The sequence below is a fragment of the Petaurus breviceps genome, unplaced genomic scaffold (genome assembly GCF_028583685.1).
Source record: "Petaurus breviceps papuanus isolate PSGF00001 unplaced genomic scaffold, PetGlider_PUasm1.0 120, whole genome shotgun sequence".
Lineage (NCBI taxonomy): Eukaryota > Metazoa > Chordata > Mammalia > Diprotodontia > Petauridae > Petaurus > Petaurus breviceps.
In genome coordinates, this window is record NW_027185627.1 from 3161409 (window position 1) to 3177660 (window position 16252).

The window sequence follows — 16252 nt, forward strand, 5'->3', positions numbered from 1 at the left end:
ATAAAATAACAAAATTATTTGTTATTAAGTCATTTGCTTACCTAACCTTACTTGTAAGAGATTAAAGTCAAAGCTGCATTAATTTTTAGAACAGTATAGTCCAATAATTAAGAGACAGGCTTTTTCCCCCCTCTTTTTGGGGGGGAGGAGAAATAAAAATCTTTTTCTTTGTAATTTCTACTACTTAATTTAAATCAAATCAGTGTACTTTAACCTGAGTACAGGCTAGAACTTGAATCTTAAGATGTTGATACCCTGCTGAGTTGTCAATTTGCTACAAAAGAACAGCACTCAGTCTTAATTTTTAAAAACATGTTTATTCAAAGTTTTGAGTTCCAAATTCTATCCTTCCTCCCACTCCCACTCCCTGAGATAGTAAACAATCACATATAAGTTATATATATGCACTTATGTAAAACATTTTTATACCTGTGTTTCCCCGATAATAAGACCTATCCCGAAAATAAGCCCTCCCCTTACTGTGTAAGATTCCTCTAAAATAAGCCCTCCCCCAAAAATAAGCCCTATTGAAATTGCTACTGTAGTGAAGGTGATCCCCTGCGCTACACGCTACATTACGGTACCCTCTGTATGCACCGTCCCCCCCACCCCCATGAAACACATGCCGCACTCCAAGCTGCATCCAATCAGAGCTGCAGCAGTGAGCGCGTCATCCTGTTCTTCCCCAGTGATTTGCTTGCTGGCGCCATTGAGAGCAGTGCCGTGGAGGAGAGCTGAGGCAGGACAACATAAGCCCTCCCCTGAAAATAAGCCCTCTGGTGTTTTTCTTTCCAAAAAAATAATAAGACAGTGTCTTATTATCGGGGAAACACGGTATAAGTCATTTTGTACAAGAACACTTGAATAAAAGAAAGAGAGAGAGTGAAAAATAGCATGATTCATTCTGTATTCAAACAATGTCAGTTCTTTTTCTGGAGGCAGATGGTATGCTTTATCATTAGTCCTTTGTGATTGTCTTGGATCATTGTATTGCTGAGAATAACTAAATCATTCACAGTTCTTCACTGAACATAGAATATTTTCCTGGTTCTGTTCACTTCACTATGTATCAATTCATTTAAGTCTTTCTAGGTTTTTCTGAAATCATCCTGCTTGTCATTTCTCATAGCACAATAATATTCCATTACATTCATATAACACAGCTTGTTTAGCCATTTCCCAATTGATGGACATCCTTTCAATTTCTTTTTTTTTTCCTAATTAATTTATTTACTTTTAGTTTACAACATTCAGTTCCACCATCCCTTGAGTTTCAAATTTTCTCTCTCCCTCTCCTCCCCCCTTCCTCCCCCCTCGTGGCATGCAATCAGATATAGGATCTACAAATATCTTCACATTAATTATTAGTCAGGTTGTAAAGAAGGATTATAACCAATGGAATGAACAATGAGAAAGAGGAATCAAAACAGAACGAGAAAAAGAAAGAGAACAAGTGGTTTGTTTCACTCTGCATTCAGACTCTGCAGTTCTTTCTCTGGATGTGGATATCTCTTTCCATCATGAGTTTTTTGGAGTTGTCTTATAACCTTACATTGCTGAGAGGAGCACAGTCTATTGAAGTTAGTCATCACATATACGTTGTGTCTGTGATTGTGTACGGATTTCTCCTGGTTCTGCTCTTCTCGCTCAGCATCAGTTTATATACATCTCTCCAGGTTATTATGAAGTCCGTCTGCTCCTCATTTCTTATAGCACAGTGGTATTCCATTACATTAATATACCACAATTTCTTCAGCCATTCCCCAATTGATGGGCATCCCCTTGATTTCTTTCTTTCTTTTTTTTTTTTAAGCAATTGGGGTTAAGTAACTTACCCAAGGTTACACAGCCAGTTATTTTGTGTGGGTGTTAAGTATCTGAGGCCGGAACAGATCCCAGGTCTCCTGACTCTGGGGCCGGCGCTCTTACTCACTGCGCCACCTGGCCACCCCTATCCCCTTGATTTCTAATTCTTTGCCACCACAAAAAAAGGCAGCTACAAATATTTTTATGCAAATGGGTCCTTTTCCTTTTTTGGGGGCTGCTTTATGCTCTGTTGTTTGATGTTATAATTCAGAAGATCCAAAGAGTACCACTGTATTATCTATTCCTAGTCCCAGAAGTAGTTTGTGGGACAAATCCTCTTTTAAAGAGAAAATCATGAAGATATTTTTAGTAATTACAAAAACGTGGAGGCGTGCAGTGGCATCTGTTCCTGTTGAAATACAAGAGTAGAGTTCTGGCTTCTCCCACCCCCAGTAACAGCTTACAAAGGCTTAGCTACTCAATTAACAATAAAGATCCATTATGTCGCCTACAGATGTGAAACCAAAACAGTTTTCCAGATTAAATCATACTCAACTCTTTTTGTTTTTCTGCTTATTTATTCTTCATTTTGTAGAATCTGGAGAGAGTTAATACTTTGTAATTCATAAGTTAAGAGAGCTGTATTTTTCAATTCTTGCCAACATTCATATACAAACTTCTTTCACCATGATAAACATTTTACACATTGCTGAAATTCTAACATGATTGCATTTAAGGACACTATAGAGAAATTTTGATCAGTATCTTAAAGGACAAAATTTTGTTTTCAAGTTTTAGACACACTTCAGACATATTGGGTGGGCAAAAAGAGTTAAAATTTTTTTTTTTTGCTTTTTTTTGGAGAGGGAAGAGCAATTGGGGTTAAGTGACTTGCCCAAGGTCGAGGCTACTTTTTGTGTTAAGTGTCTGAGGTTAGTTTTGAACTCAGGTCCTCCTGACTCGAGGGCTGGTGCTCTATTCACAGCGCCACCTAGCTGCCCTGAGTTTAAATTGAATGTAAATTTACAAACTTCAGTTTGGGGATCCAATTAAGCCTGGATTTGTAAACTTTTAGTATTCAAGATTATTTTCCAATTAAAGTTTTTAGTATACATTTCAATTTAGTTGAAATTTAACAGAAATTCCCTCTGGAGGGACCACAAGATTGTGGTTTAAGATGGGTGTGAGGCTATCAATCTCAATTAAGACTAAAAATTAAAGGTACGGGACACAAGAACAGGGTGACTACATCTAGAAGTCTCCTTTCTACTTAGCTACAAAATAATAAATCTGAATCTATTATAAAAATGAGTAGGAATCTCATATAATTTACAGCAAAATCTCCAAGTTCAGAGTACATATCAATTAAAAAGTTATTCCTAAACTGATTCCTACTTCACTTTAATTTGCAAATCTCCTATGCATAAAATAATATTCCTAACATTTCCTCCCAAGCTTATTTTTCTTTTGTCCATCAAATCCTTACATTCTCAAATTTAACCAGTTCAGTTCACTTGATCACTGAAAGGAAAGATCTTTTTGAAAGCTTAGAGATTCCCAGAGGGTGTGAAGAAGTACATTGAAAAAGGTTCTAAAAGCTACAGAGAAACACACAGACAGACCTACATGTTAATGGACAAACAGAAAATATTCAAAGGTGTGTGATAGTGGCTTCGGGAAAAGGCTAGTCTGATTTTAAACATAGTTGACATGACAAAAAGAACACAGGTATCTGAGTTGAAGCTTTCGTTTTCCAGGATCTCTGCTGAAGCGGGTATTTGAGAGAACACACGTCAACAAACAGGGCTGATAGATGGGATTCTACTCCTCTCACTTTGGGTTACGAGCCGTCTCTAATAACACATGTGAAATTAAAGACATTACCCTTACTCGGTGAGTAAAGTGCTGGCCCCAGAGTTCGGTTCCGCCTCAGACACTTAACACCCACACAAAAAAACTAGCCTTGTAATCTTGGGCAAGTTACTTAACCCCAATTGCCCTACAAAAAAAGACCAAAAAAGGCCCCCCAAAACATTACACTTAACACATCACAAGGACAGACAAAAGTCTGTGGATTCCTTAAAATAATTAGAGTGTACACAAGAATTCTGGAAGCAACACAACACACACATGGTATATCTGTGTACATGTATATACATATATGCTGGCATATGTGTTACAAGTATTATATGATATATATATATACTCACAATATATATCATATATGTCAGGCTAATATAGAAATTCTTGATCATTTCCCTCAGGTCCTTCACATCACCTGAGAGACTCTATTTTGGTTTTCATTTTCTTTCTTTTGAAATTCAAATTGGCCTAATCCTTCTTGGAGGAGAAATATTTTAGATTCAGCCTCTTTTTCAGTTTAGAATTTTTTTTCAAAAATTTTTTTTGGAAGCAAGGCAATTGGGGTTAAGTGAGTTGCTCAAGGTCACACAGCTAGTAAGTGTCAAGTGTCTGAGGTAGGATTTGAATTCAGGTCCTCTTTTTCCGTTTAGAATTTTTTTCAGTGTTTTTCTTGGAGGATGAAAGCCTAGATTCTGCTTCCTTCTTAATGACTTCTAACAGCCATTGGCTAAACGAGTCCATTTTTAAGTAGCTGATTTTATCTCTCTCAAATGAACCCCATTGGGGCCAGCAGTTTCAGGGATCAGATTTTGTCAATAATTGCCAATGTTCAAAATTTGCAAGTATTCAAATCATACTGCAAAGCCATTTGACTGACTGAAGTCCATTTAGGGGAGGCAGGTAAAGTGGGCCCCAAATTAATTGTCCATCAATCTTTTTTTTTCTTTTACCAGTTCTAAATTAAAGAGGCGACTCAACTTAAAAAGGTGGGAATCTGGATTCAACAATGATTAGCTTGCTGCTGTTTGTCTTTCATTCTTGAAGAGGACTATGACATCAGGGAGGGAATGCCATTACCTGCAAGTGAATTGGATTTGAGTGAGGGAGGGCAATGCAAAATTAACAGCCTCACTTTCTCCTCTGGAGTCATCTGGGTCCAGCGGCCAGATATAGATCAGGACAACTGGAGATGGCCCAGGATGTAGTGAGGGACTTTGGCCTTTTCAAGCTAAGGTCTTTAAAAGGTCTCAGTTCAGCTGAGGCAACACCCATTCAGTGATTAAGGCTTAATAAAAACTGAGGCAGAGAAAGGCTTCTTTACCTAGTCAAAAATTCAAAATTAGGTACTTACTGATCCAACAGGGAGGAGGCTTGGGACTGGGCAGAACTGCTGGTACCAGGGTGGCCAGAAGCTCACTCTTGGACCATGAAAGACTTAGTATTCAATGAATCCCACTATATCACCATTTAATGTTAAGTCCTAAAATAAAGTCGTAAGTGGAGGAATATAAAGCATCTTTAATTGAGATAACAGGACATCGAACTGGTCACCCTGGAGGATATCCCATGAGTGTAGAGAAACAAGAGACCCATGAAAAAGGTCCTTATCGTCTTAGGAAGAGAGGGAGATAGCAAGTCCTGGTCATGAGATGCCAGCCATGCTCTGCATTGTAAGGATGCATGCTTCATTCTGGCTGTTTTGCCCTTCTTGCCATGAATCCCAGTGGAAGGGGTGAGGACATCAGGGTCTACTGTCTGGCTTGAGCTGGTTTTGTTTACAAGGAAAAGTTCTATGGTGGGGACTTAAGTTGTGACTCATGGTAGAAATACCAGGACGTAACCAGAATTGACATTGTTAGGATGATTAAGACATGGTGGCCATTAATATTACATTTGGTATTGACAATTTTCTGTCATGGAGTAGGGAGGAATATAAATAAAGATAAATAAATAAGTAATAAATAAACAAATAAAGGTGATGTTTAAGAATAACTTTTTTTTATACACCCACACAACTCCTTTGCAGAGGTAAGAGGTCCATGAGCATGGTATACTGCATATATTTTCAGACTTTCCCAATATATGAATCCATTTTACTGAGTTTTTTCTCTTTTTTTTCTTTAAAAACATGACTTTTTATAAGGGGTGGCTTGGGTGGGGGTGGGAAAGGGTGAGAAAGGATCCCGGGAGAAATTCTGGTGACATAAAGAAAAGATATCAATAAAAAATTTATTTTAAAAAAGAGTGGTAACTGAATAATCAGAGGTAAGATACACAGTTAGGACTAGGCGAAGGATGGAACAGATAAGAAAAGTTTTCAGAACAGTTAAAATGGCAACAGTTATGGAGATTAGGTACAATATCACCCCACCCCCACCAGAAGCATTTAGATAGAGGCCAGCATTTCCCCCCACTTACTATTATTTTTTGTCTCAAAAGGACCCAAAGTGGTTAAAAAAACAGAACTGGCTTTTGAGAGATGATTCAAATCAAGGGTCCTTGTAGTGGATATTTGTGGCTGACCTAAAAAGCAGAATTTTCTGAAAGTGAAATGGGCTTTGGTGCTTACCAAATCACACATAAATACAACTTAGATCACTGTGAACAGCACTTGGTTTGACAAATGTTTAAAAATGGACTAATTGTAATTTGTGATCCTTTGGCATACCCTTCGTGTTAACAATTGTGATAACCCCGTGTAGCGTCTGCTTTGAGAATAATTAACTCTAAAATGACCATATTTCAGATCAATGAACAAGAGACCAGAATGGAAGAAAGTAGTGGAAATATGGGCGGGTGGGACTTCCCTTCCCTTTGGCTTTGTAAACAAGGGCAAATAGGCTTTAGTAATTAGAACTGGATGTATGGCCGGATGTAAGAGGCTTGGTGATTTCCTGTAAAGCTAACAAATTTATTTGGGGGGATTGCTTATACTTAGTAGCTAGTAATCTAACAATGAAAATTGTTCTCTTCATAGGCCTGAAGAAAAAAAAACACTTTTTAAACAATTTCAACTTCCACACTTCTTGAATCTTTGAAGGTAAAGAGGAAAGACAGGAACAGTGTCAACAGTGGCCTGCTTTTGCATGGTTCTATAGAGTTCCTTTACTGGAAAACTTATAATGGTCGTATAGCTAAAGTTTCACAATGAACTTTATATACATTGTCCCATTTTAATCTCACAACTCTGTGAAGTAGGTACTATTATCCCCATTTTACATAGGAAGGCAATTCAGAAAGGCTAAACACCACTGGTGTGTATCTGATGCAAGATCTGAACTCACATTTTCCTAATTCACTCTATCTACCATGCCACTGTGCCTTATTAGGAATTTCTTCTTCCTTTTTCTTAAAGGACTATAAACATATGGACTACTTCTCTATGTTCCCCTTTACCTCATTTTCCCTCCTTCCAAAAAAAACCTCAAGGTGATGAAGAACTTTTATTTCACCTATTTGCATAGTGTTAGACTTAACCTTAGGCAAAAATTTGGAGAAGAAATCGGCAAACTACACTAGTATCTTTGCCAAGAAGACCCCAAATGGGATCAGGAAGAGTCCCACACGACTAAAAACACTACTGAACTGAACTAGGCAAAAATCAATGAGTTACCGATGATTTAGAGTCACAAGTCTTGAGTTCAAGTCGTGATTTTAGCATTTATTGTTATGTTATTTAACATTTGAGCCTCAGTTTTCTTATCTGTAAAACAGGGATAATGACACTTACACTACTTGCCTTATAGAGTGGTGGAATAAGGAACTAGCCAAGGTATTCCAACGATTTGTCTTCACTGCTTTTGGAGTCAGGAACAGAGTTCAAACTCCGTCTCAGACACTAACAGGTTTTGCGCCCCTTCGTATAAGCCTATTTCCTCAATTGTAAAATGGGGGTGAAAGCACTTACCTCACAGTTTTATAAGCATCTGAATAAGATAATGTGTAGGAAGCACACAGTAATCTTAGCTATATAATCAGACTTTAACTGAAGGAGGGAATTCCTTTACTGCAGTTAATAGACAATTATTTACAAATATTTACACCCAACCTCACCAACACAGTCCTGAATCGGACGAACCAAATTTGTATGACAAATATATAGGCATATGTATATATGTACTATGCAATAGCCAGTCCTTGCCCCTAAAGGGTTTACAACCTACTCAGGAAACTAAAAACAATGAGAATGCTTAGGAGGCCCCAGAGCTGCAAGGGCAAACTGGCACTGAGCGGATGTGGTGTAGAAGAAAACAACGGTTAATGGAGTCCCTTGAAGCTAATATGCCCCTTCCTGCAGAAATGGGCAGACTTTGCAAGCAGAGCGACTGAGTTTGGCCTTGACAGCTTACCATGGATTATATTATTCAGGGCCTGGCACATCAGGCACTTTCCACCATATGGCCAAGTAAAGAGCTTCTCATATTCATAGTGTGATAGGATTTGGAGCCGGAAGCAATCTTCCAGTCCGGACTCCCTCAAAGCGCCCCCAATTTAACTGGATAGAAGACATGTGAGTTTTTACTGCTACCCTACCCAGAGCACAGTCCCAAAGCCTTCTGTGGGACCAGCGGCCACCACAACAGTCCAGCAGCACCCGCTCCCGGAGTTCAGCACACACTTCAGTACAGATCAGCAGCCGCAGGACTTTCGGTTATTCACTCTTGGCACTGGTTTCCACCCCGCCCACGCTAGAACAGAAACGTTGGCACGTTGGACGTACATCCCACACCGCCCTAGCACTCGGGGATCAACCAATCCCGGGACCCAGTCCCACGGGGACCCCCTAGGAAACAGCTCAGCTGCGCCCCTTACGGGGAGAGGCGAGTCAGAAGTGACGGGATACCCGCAGCAGCTTCAGCCAGGGGTGTTTCCAGAGAACCAAAGTGGTGAAGAGAACTGAGAAAAGGAAGGGCACTAAGCCGGGGTTGCGCTTTCTTTCGCTAGGTGTGGGGTGATCAAGAGAAAGTAGAAGAGCGAGCGCTAAGATACTGTGCAACTGTGGCGCTTGCGCATCGCTGCTCGGGACGCGGAGACCGTCCCCACCGCCCCATCTGGCGCTCCCCCAGGGAAAGTCTGGCGGCGACGGCGCAGCACGGGGCTGAGGCGGCTGAGGCGGCTGGGCAGGTGCACGAGCTGTAGGAGCTCCTGGAAGAGGCTCACCACGTTCTCTCCGCGCTTGGCGGACGCCTCGAGGTAGATGCCGCCCCACTCGAGCTCCACGGCAGCGATCACAGAGTCGGGGAAGCTCCCACTGGGCGCCAGGTCGCTTTTGTTGCCCACTACCACGATGGGCGGCGGGCTGGGCGCCTCGCCCTTGGTCTCCAGGATCTCGGCGCGGAGCCGCCGCACCTCCTGGAAGGATTCAGGTTCCTGCAGCGAGTAGACGAGGGCAAAGGCGTCCCCGCGGCGGATCCCCAGCTGCCTCATGGCCGGGAACGAATAGCTGCCGCTCGTGTCCATGATCTCCACGCGCACCCGCTGCGCGTCCAGCTCATACTCCAGGCAGTGCAGCTCTTCCACAGTGCGCTTGTGCTGAGACTCAAACGTGTCTGCCAAGAAGCGCTGAATCAGCGCCGTTTTCCCCACGCCAGCCGCGCCAAAGAAAACCAGGCGCACGCTGGACTTGGGCTTGTCTGGGTTCAGGGCCATGGTATTGGAGGATAAGGGGACCTGCAAAGGATAGATCAGCTAGGGATCTATCATAAAAACAAATTCTTTTTTGACCCACTTCTGTTTAGAGCGTCAAAACCCGGCTAGCCTGCTTTTATAGTATGTATTGGCCAATAATGGCCCGGGGAGGGAACCCAGACCGAGGGCTACTATTGGTTAAAAGAAAATACGTTACTTAAAAAGCCTCCCCCCTCCTAATTACCTCTTCCTCGCCCCTCCCACTTACCTCCTTCCTCTTTACTACTTTCCTTCCTTTCTTCTCATCTGGTTACCTACAGTTTCGAGCTTAATTGATCTCTGATCCGCAGGGCTCTGCCCCACCTACAGAGTTCTGAAGACTTAGCCCCCTTGGCAGGCTGAGATGACGACGGAGAGGCTCAGTTTTTATAGCGGACTGTCTCGGGTTAAGTCTAGAAATGTCGAGGACGATGTATTTTTTTTTTAAACAAAGAAAAATAGCCAACATTTCGAATTCCAAAGAGGTATCCCTCTACCGTAGTCCTACTAAATTAAATCACGAAATTCAAAGACTGCCCCTGCTGTAGGAAAAGTCTGATAATTTCCTCGCCAGTAAACTCAGTTTATAGCAGCCCAAGTGAGCAATAAAAACTGTGTGTTCTGAGCTGGGCTTGGTGCTAACGGCGATATGAGAAAAGCAGTAACAAGGTTTATAGAGAAGCTACACAGATGTCTCATTTAGTCCTCGGAACAACCTCGCTGGAAAAAAAAAAAAGTTTATTCCTTACCGATTGTAAGGCTGTGGATCGTAAGCCTAACTTCAGTTTTGTCTTCATTTTGTAAACTGAAACTTAACTGTTATTAGGAGAGTTTTATTATCTGGAAAGCATTTTCTCCCGGAATGTATAAAGCAACCAGACCCAGAGTTTATACTTTGAAACGATAGTTGCTGAGTGGAACTGCCCCATTAGTTGGGGGTTTCTTTGGTTGTTGATAATTTTTTTTAAAACATCACCTTCCTTTTCGAATGTGTCCTTCTTGTCCACCCAACAAGTTATTGCTTTCCAATTTATTTATAATGCACATTTAAAAATCACCCCACACACACATGGGTAGCTAGAGCTTTACAGATGTGGAGTCTTTGTGATTTTGTGCTCGTTCTCAGGTAACCAATTTGCTACATTCCTCATACGTAGAGATGAAAGGAAGCCCCCCGACGATTGGTTTCTTCCACCACCTTTTTTTTTTTTGAATGAATAAAAAAACCACTTATTAGGCATTTCCTATATTCAAAAATACAAGATTTTTGTAGCTCTCTTTTCTAAAGCCTGGTTAATGCTCACTGGTTTCTGTTTTCATTGTGACTCCAACTCCAGAGGATAGTCGTTTTATTCTGATCATCTATAGAATCTGTCAGGGTCCTTAGCCATTCACCAAAAGGCAAGGGTGCATTCTTCTGACAGCTGCTATCTCCCTTCTGTGGTGATTCCCAGAATTCTCTTCTGGTTTTCAGTTGGCTGGAAGAACAGTTTCGCTAAACTATAATGATCACCTTTGTGTATAGTCAGCCTATTTTCTCTTCTCCCACCCTTCAGTAAGCAGTAAACATTGAACAGTCCTTTGAGCAAGTATTTTATAATATCAAATACCCAGAAAGTGTTATAAGGAGGTTTTATTTCACCTGGCAGGTTTTGGGTAGTGGTTGCCATGATAGTTACCTTGTTTTCCTCATCCTTTTTTCTGGTAGTTTCTCTGTAACTGTCTATCTTAAGTGTAAACATTCCCCTCTGGGGCGGGGTTCAAAGTTCATCCATCACAGCTTGCATTTGTTTAGCTGGCATGGGAATTACCAAGGTTTCCTTACCAAATCAAAGTTGTTTTAATTAGTAGTTTTGCTCTAAACTCTGGCAATAAGTGCGAGAGGCAACAACTTACAGGGGGGAAGGTGGTAACCTTTGGACATTGGACAAGTCACTTACCTTCTCTAGACCTCAGTTTCTTCATCTGTAAAATGTGGAAGTTGGACTAGCTGGCCTCTGAGGTCCTTTCTAGCTTTAGTTCTGTAATTCAATGATCCCTTCTGGCTCTAAATTTATGGTCCTGTAGTTGTTGCTTGAGAATATCTGAGTCCCCTGTGAAAGACCTTTGTCCTGGCAATCCTGCTCATTGTTATACTGAATCCCAATGGATCCTGTGCCATACCTGAGCCAGGATCCCTAGGTCCAAGCCCCAGTCACCTAGTTAACCCACTCAACTCTTAGTTGCAATTCTAATTTCTCTGTCTCTATGGAGTATATCTCTAGTTTCCAATTTTTTTTTGTTTCCCTTGAGCAGACTTATCAACAATATAATTAGAAACCAGGCATCATTGCTGCTTTGAGTAATGCTATCAAAGCTTACTATTTAGTGGTTCATGAATGCCTTGAGGGTTTATGATGATAGTTCAAGAGGCTTGTGCTAAAAATTCTTTCCTGGTTCCTAAAGCAATAAAAAAAAACTGTCCAATTATGTTTCAAATATATTTTTCCTCTGTGACAATAAGTAAGTGCACGATTGAAGCATCATAGGTTTTTTTTCTGCAGCTATTTGAAATTGTCATGATCATGTGCATGATTTTGGTGTTTGCCCAATGATTATATCAAGCTCTACTTCTGACCAAAGATGATGTTTCTCAACCTGTTATCAAATTATTTTCAAACCACTACAAGAGTTTGACAATTCCTAGTGTATGTTCAGATGTATGTGCATATCCTTATTTATGTTCTATACACCACATCAGAGTAGCTCTTTCATTCCCCTCCTTTATCCTGTAATTGTGCCTTATCAGCTATATAATCAAATATCAAAATGTTACAAATTTTTGCAGCTCAAATGTCAGGCTGTTTAGAAAACTGTGACTACTGGGCATATGCATTAAAAGCCATCTCAAAATCATCATGTATCATACCAAATGTTCTGCAGAAACAAACTTTATATTACTTCTCATTGCTGCTTTAAGATTGTTTTCTAATTTAAACTTATCCTTCACTGATGTTATTTTTCTACCTGGTAGATTTTCAAATGAGCTGTTTTGGCAGCGCTGGTTAGTCATTCAGAAGAGTTTTTGTGAGAGTGCAACTATTGTGCCAGTAGTAGAAAGGAAGAAAATCTTGTCAGAAGAGTTTTTTTTTCCTTACAAAGGTTAGTTTATATGTAACATTGTTTCTAAATGAAGCAATATATGTAATTGAACTTTAAGTAAAATTAGCATTTGCTACAGTAGAAAAGTATATATTTTCTGTTATAACTAGTTTCTCATTTTTGCATATTGGTTAGATAGCTAAAAATAAAAAAGAATTTCTGTCAACAAGAGAGCTTGTAAAATTTTTCCTGCCATTTTCCACAACATATTTGTGTGAGAGAATTTTTACTTTGTTATTGTTTTATATAAAAATACAGGGAAAAAAGAGATCATGGAACCATATTTAAGACTGTTTGGTGTTGAATCAATTATTGTAAACCTTTGTTCAAATGAAAAAGTCTAATATCAAAATTAAATTTATACATAGTTATTTTCTTATGCTAAATATCTTCAAAGTTATAACTTATTTCATTAAAATATTACATTATATTGTTACATATAGTTAACAAAATTTGTAAGATAAAGAAATTTTGTATAAAGAAATTTTATATAAAGTCTTGAAGATAATAGTGAGTATATGAAGATTATTTCTTTTTATTCTTGTACATAGATATTCATAAAATATTCATATTTTATAGTTAGTCTTATTTTATAAAATTTCAATTTTGATAATTATAGGTAGAATAAAATTTTATATTTTATAGCTATAATTCTATAATACAAATTTTAATAGGGACCTTTTGAGGGTCAAAAGTTATCATTGTAGTTATTTTAAATACTTAATGAATAAATCTAAAACAATATTATGGGTAGTATATTAAATTTCCTTTAGGAATTCACAAAACTTTTTTTGTTTTTGTTCAAAGGGCCCTATGGAACAAAGAATATTGGAAACCACTGTGAACATTTCTAAAGGTTCCAATTTTTCCTTATTCTAATAATGTTCCCTACAAAGAATATAAAAGAGTATAAATTACATCCCAGAAATTTTGGCATGTTGTTTCATCATTATCATTTTCTTTTACCTAGTTGTCATTTCTATAATTTGTTCTTTGTGAGAACTCATTATTTAAGATTTCGTTTAAGTCTCCATTTGGGTCTGTATGTTTTGTTTGGGGTCCCTGAACCAATTTCTATTTTTATTGCATTATGGTCTGTAAGAGATGTTATAACTATTTATATTAGTTAATAATAATAACCTTTTTACATTTGTTTGCAATATCTCTATGTCCTAACACAGGGTTAGTTTTTATAAAAGTTCCATATGGTGCAAAGAAATAGGTATATTATTTTGCTATCCCATTCAGATGATGCCATAGGTCTTTTTGCCCTAGTTTCTCCAGAAAGTTGTTCAGTTCCATATTTTCCCTTGTTTATCATTCTGTTAGACTCATACAAAATGAATAGAGAGATATTCAAGTCTCCTGCCACAGTTGTGTCACTGTCTATGTCTTCTTGACATTCAGATAATGTTTCCTTTATGAATTTGGAGCATGTAAGTTTATTACTGATATTGACTTATCTATGGTTCCTTTCAGCATAATATACTTTCCTTCTTTGTCTCTTTTTTATTTTTTGAATGTTTGTTTTTACTTTGTCTGACAGCAGGAAGGCAATTACTGCTTTTTGGGATTCACTTGACACACAGTAATTTTTTTCCCCATCCCCTCAGTTTTATTTTGTGTATGTTTTTCTTTTTTAATATGTTTCTTATAAGCAACAGGTTGTAGGGTTTTATGTTCTTATCCAATTTGTCACTCTTTTTCATTTTATTAGATTGTTTAATCCATTCTCCTTTAAAGTTATGAGTTAGGTTTATATTTTCACCATCTGTCTTTAGAATCCTTTTTTGTCTACAATCTTTTATGTCTTTTTTTTTCCCCAAGCTATGCTTTCTCCTCTGCCTTTTGCTGTAAACATAGTATTCCTTCATCTACTTTCATCTTTTTTTAAGGTGTCCCTGTTCCCACTGGCTTTCTTCTCCTGTTCCCTGATCCCCTCCTCTTTTTTTTAATCTTTTCCCTTTAGGGTTTTCTTTATTAGTTCTTTCCCTTTTATCTGTTTATATATTTCTTCCCCCTTTTTTTTCCCTCTCTGTCAAGTAGATTTCCCCTTCCTCTCCTCCCCTCTTCAGCTAATCCTGTTTATTAGTTTATTATTTTTATCTTTTGCATCCCTTTCCAAAAAGGATTCCTTTCACTCTCTCCATTATCCATCATCTCTTTCTGTTTACTCTACACCCTCATTCTTCATAATCTAATCTGTCTTTTCTCTGTAGTCTTCATATAATCAAAGTTTCCAAGGTATCCATTCTAGGCTCTGCCCTCTAGGCACTTTCTCCCACTGCCTTGTGGGTTAGTCTATGGATTCCCCTTTTCCATTGTGCTTCACTTCCAGAATGATGTGTTATTTTAGGTGTCAGAGAAGACATTACCCCCAAGATAGCAGTTATAATATTATAACAGTCCCACAAAAGAAGCATTCACCTGTAGGCATGGTGATGCCAGGTTCTCTCCTGCTCCTTGTCCACCCTTCATTCTTACCTCTGTTAGATTTCTACCTCCACCCCAGTCTCCTTGTGCATTTAGAAAAGAGTCTCTTACTAATCTTTCTGTTGCTGTTGTTTGTCTGCATTTATTCATTCCTCTGATATTTCTGTTGTTTGGGGTGCTCAAGAAGCAAAAAAAAATCTCTTTAGTTCAGGTTTTCTTTATAAAAATGTTTCAAACTCTTCTTTATTATTGAATGTCCATGTTTTGTCCTGTATGGTTAAGTGGATTTGCAGGATAGGTCACCTTGGGCTGCATTTTGAGCCCCACTGCTCTTGGTAACACATTATTCCATTCTCTCCTCCTTTTTCTAGTGGGAATAGAATAGTCTTGTATTATTCAAATGATATTTCCTTGGTAGTTGAAGGTTTTTCTTCTGATGGCTTATAGAACTTGTTTCTAAGTTAAATCATTAAATTTAATCACTAAATTCTTGGAATTTGCAGCCTTGGGTTTTCTCCTTAAGGCAATCTGTGACTTCTTTCAATTGGAATTTAATTTTCTATGTTCAAAAATTCTGGACAGTTCTCTTCTACTATTTCCTTCATTATAGTATTAAAGATTTTTGCCCCTGTTATGTTGCTCTGGGACACCTATAATCTTTAGATTGTCCCTATGCATCCTGTTTTTGAGATCCCTATGTTTTGATTGTATAGTGAGCACGTTTTCTTTTCTTTAAAGAATTCATTTTATTTTTGATTTTTTTTTTGGAGGGGGGAAGGCAGGGCAATTGGGGTTAAGTGACTTGCCCAAGGTCACATGGCTAGTAAGTGTTAAGTGTTTGAGGCCGGCTTTGAATTCAGGCTCTCCTGACTCCAGGGCCAGTCCTCTATTCACTGTGCCACCTAGCCACCCCATATTTTCTTTAAATGTTCTTTTTTTGCTTCTCTTCTTATAGGTGTACTTTATTTCTGTGTATTTGCATTCCTAATATATCATTCTCTCTTGTAAGGCTTACCACTGCAGATTCAAATTTTTTTGTCTTGCTCATTATTTTTACAGTAGAGGACATAACTTCTTCTCTCATAATTTTCATTTCTTTTTTTAAAGCAGTCGAGAACAGTGTGCTGTGCTGCCATGTTCTCAGATTCCCCAGAGTCTTCTGTCTCATCAAGTCTCATCATTTTCCTTTGTTTGGAGTATTTATAGATGCCTGTACTTGTTTACTAGATCTGGAGGCCATATTTCCTTATGTTTTTCCTGTTGATTTATCTCATTATGTTCAAAGTCTTTGAGTTTGGTTCTTCATGAAATCTTTGGTACTTTCAGTCTCTCTCTACCACAC

At 38.6% G+C, this 16252-nt stretch overlaps 1 protein-coding gene across 1 annotated transcript; it reads right to left on the reverse strand.

Moving 5' to 3' along the window:
• Positions 1-5884: 5884 nt before the first annotated feature.
• On the reverse strand, positions 5885-9931 carry LOC138162303 (GTP-binding protein Di-Ras2-like). Its single transcript, XM_069089348.1, has one exon. It carries the CDS (start codon positions 9316-9318, stop codon positions 8650-8652), a length of 669 nt encoding a protein of 222 aa, XP_068945449.1. The 5' UTR covers positions 9319-9931; the 3' UTR covers positions 5885-8649.
• Positions 9932-16252: the final 6321 nt, after the last annotated feature.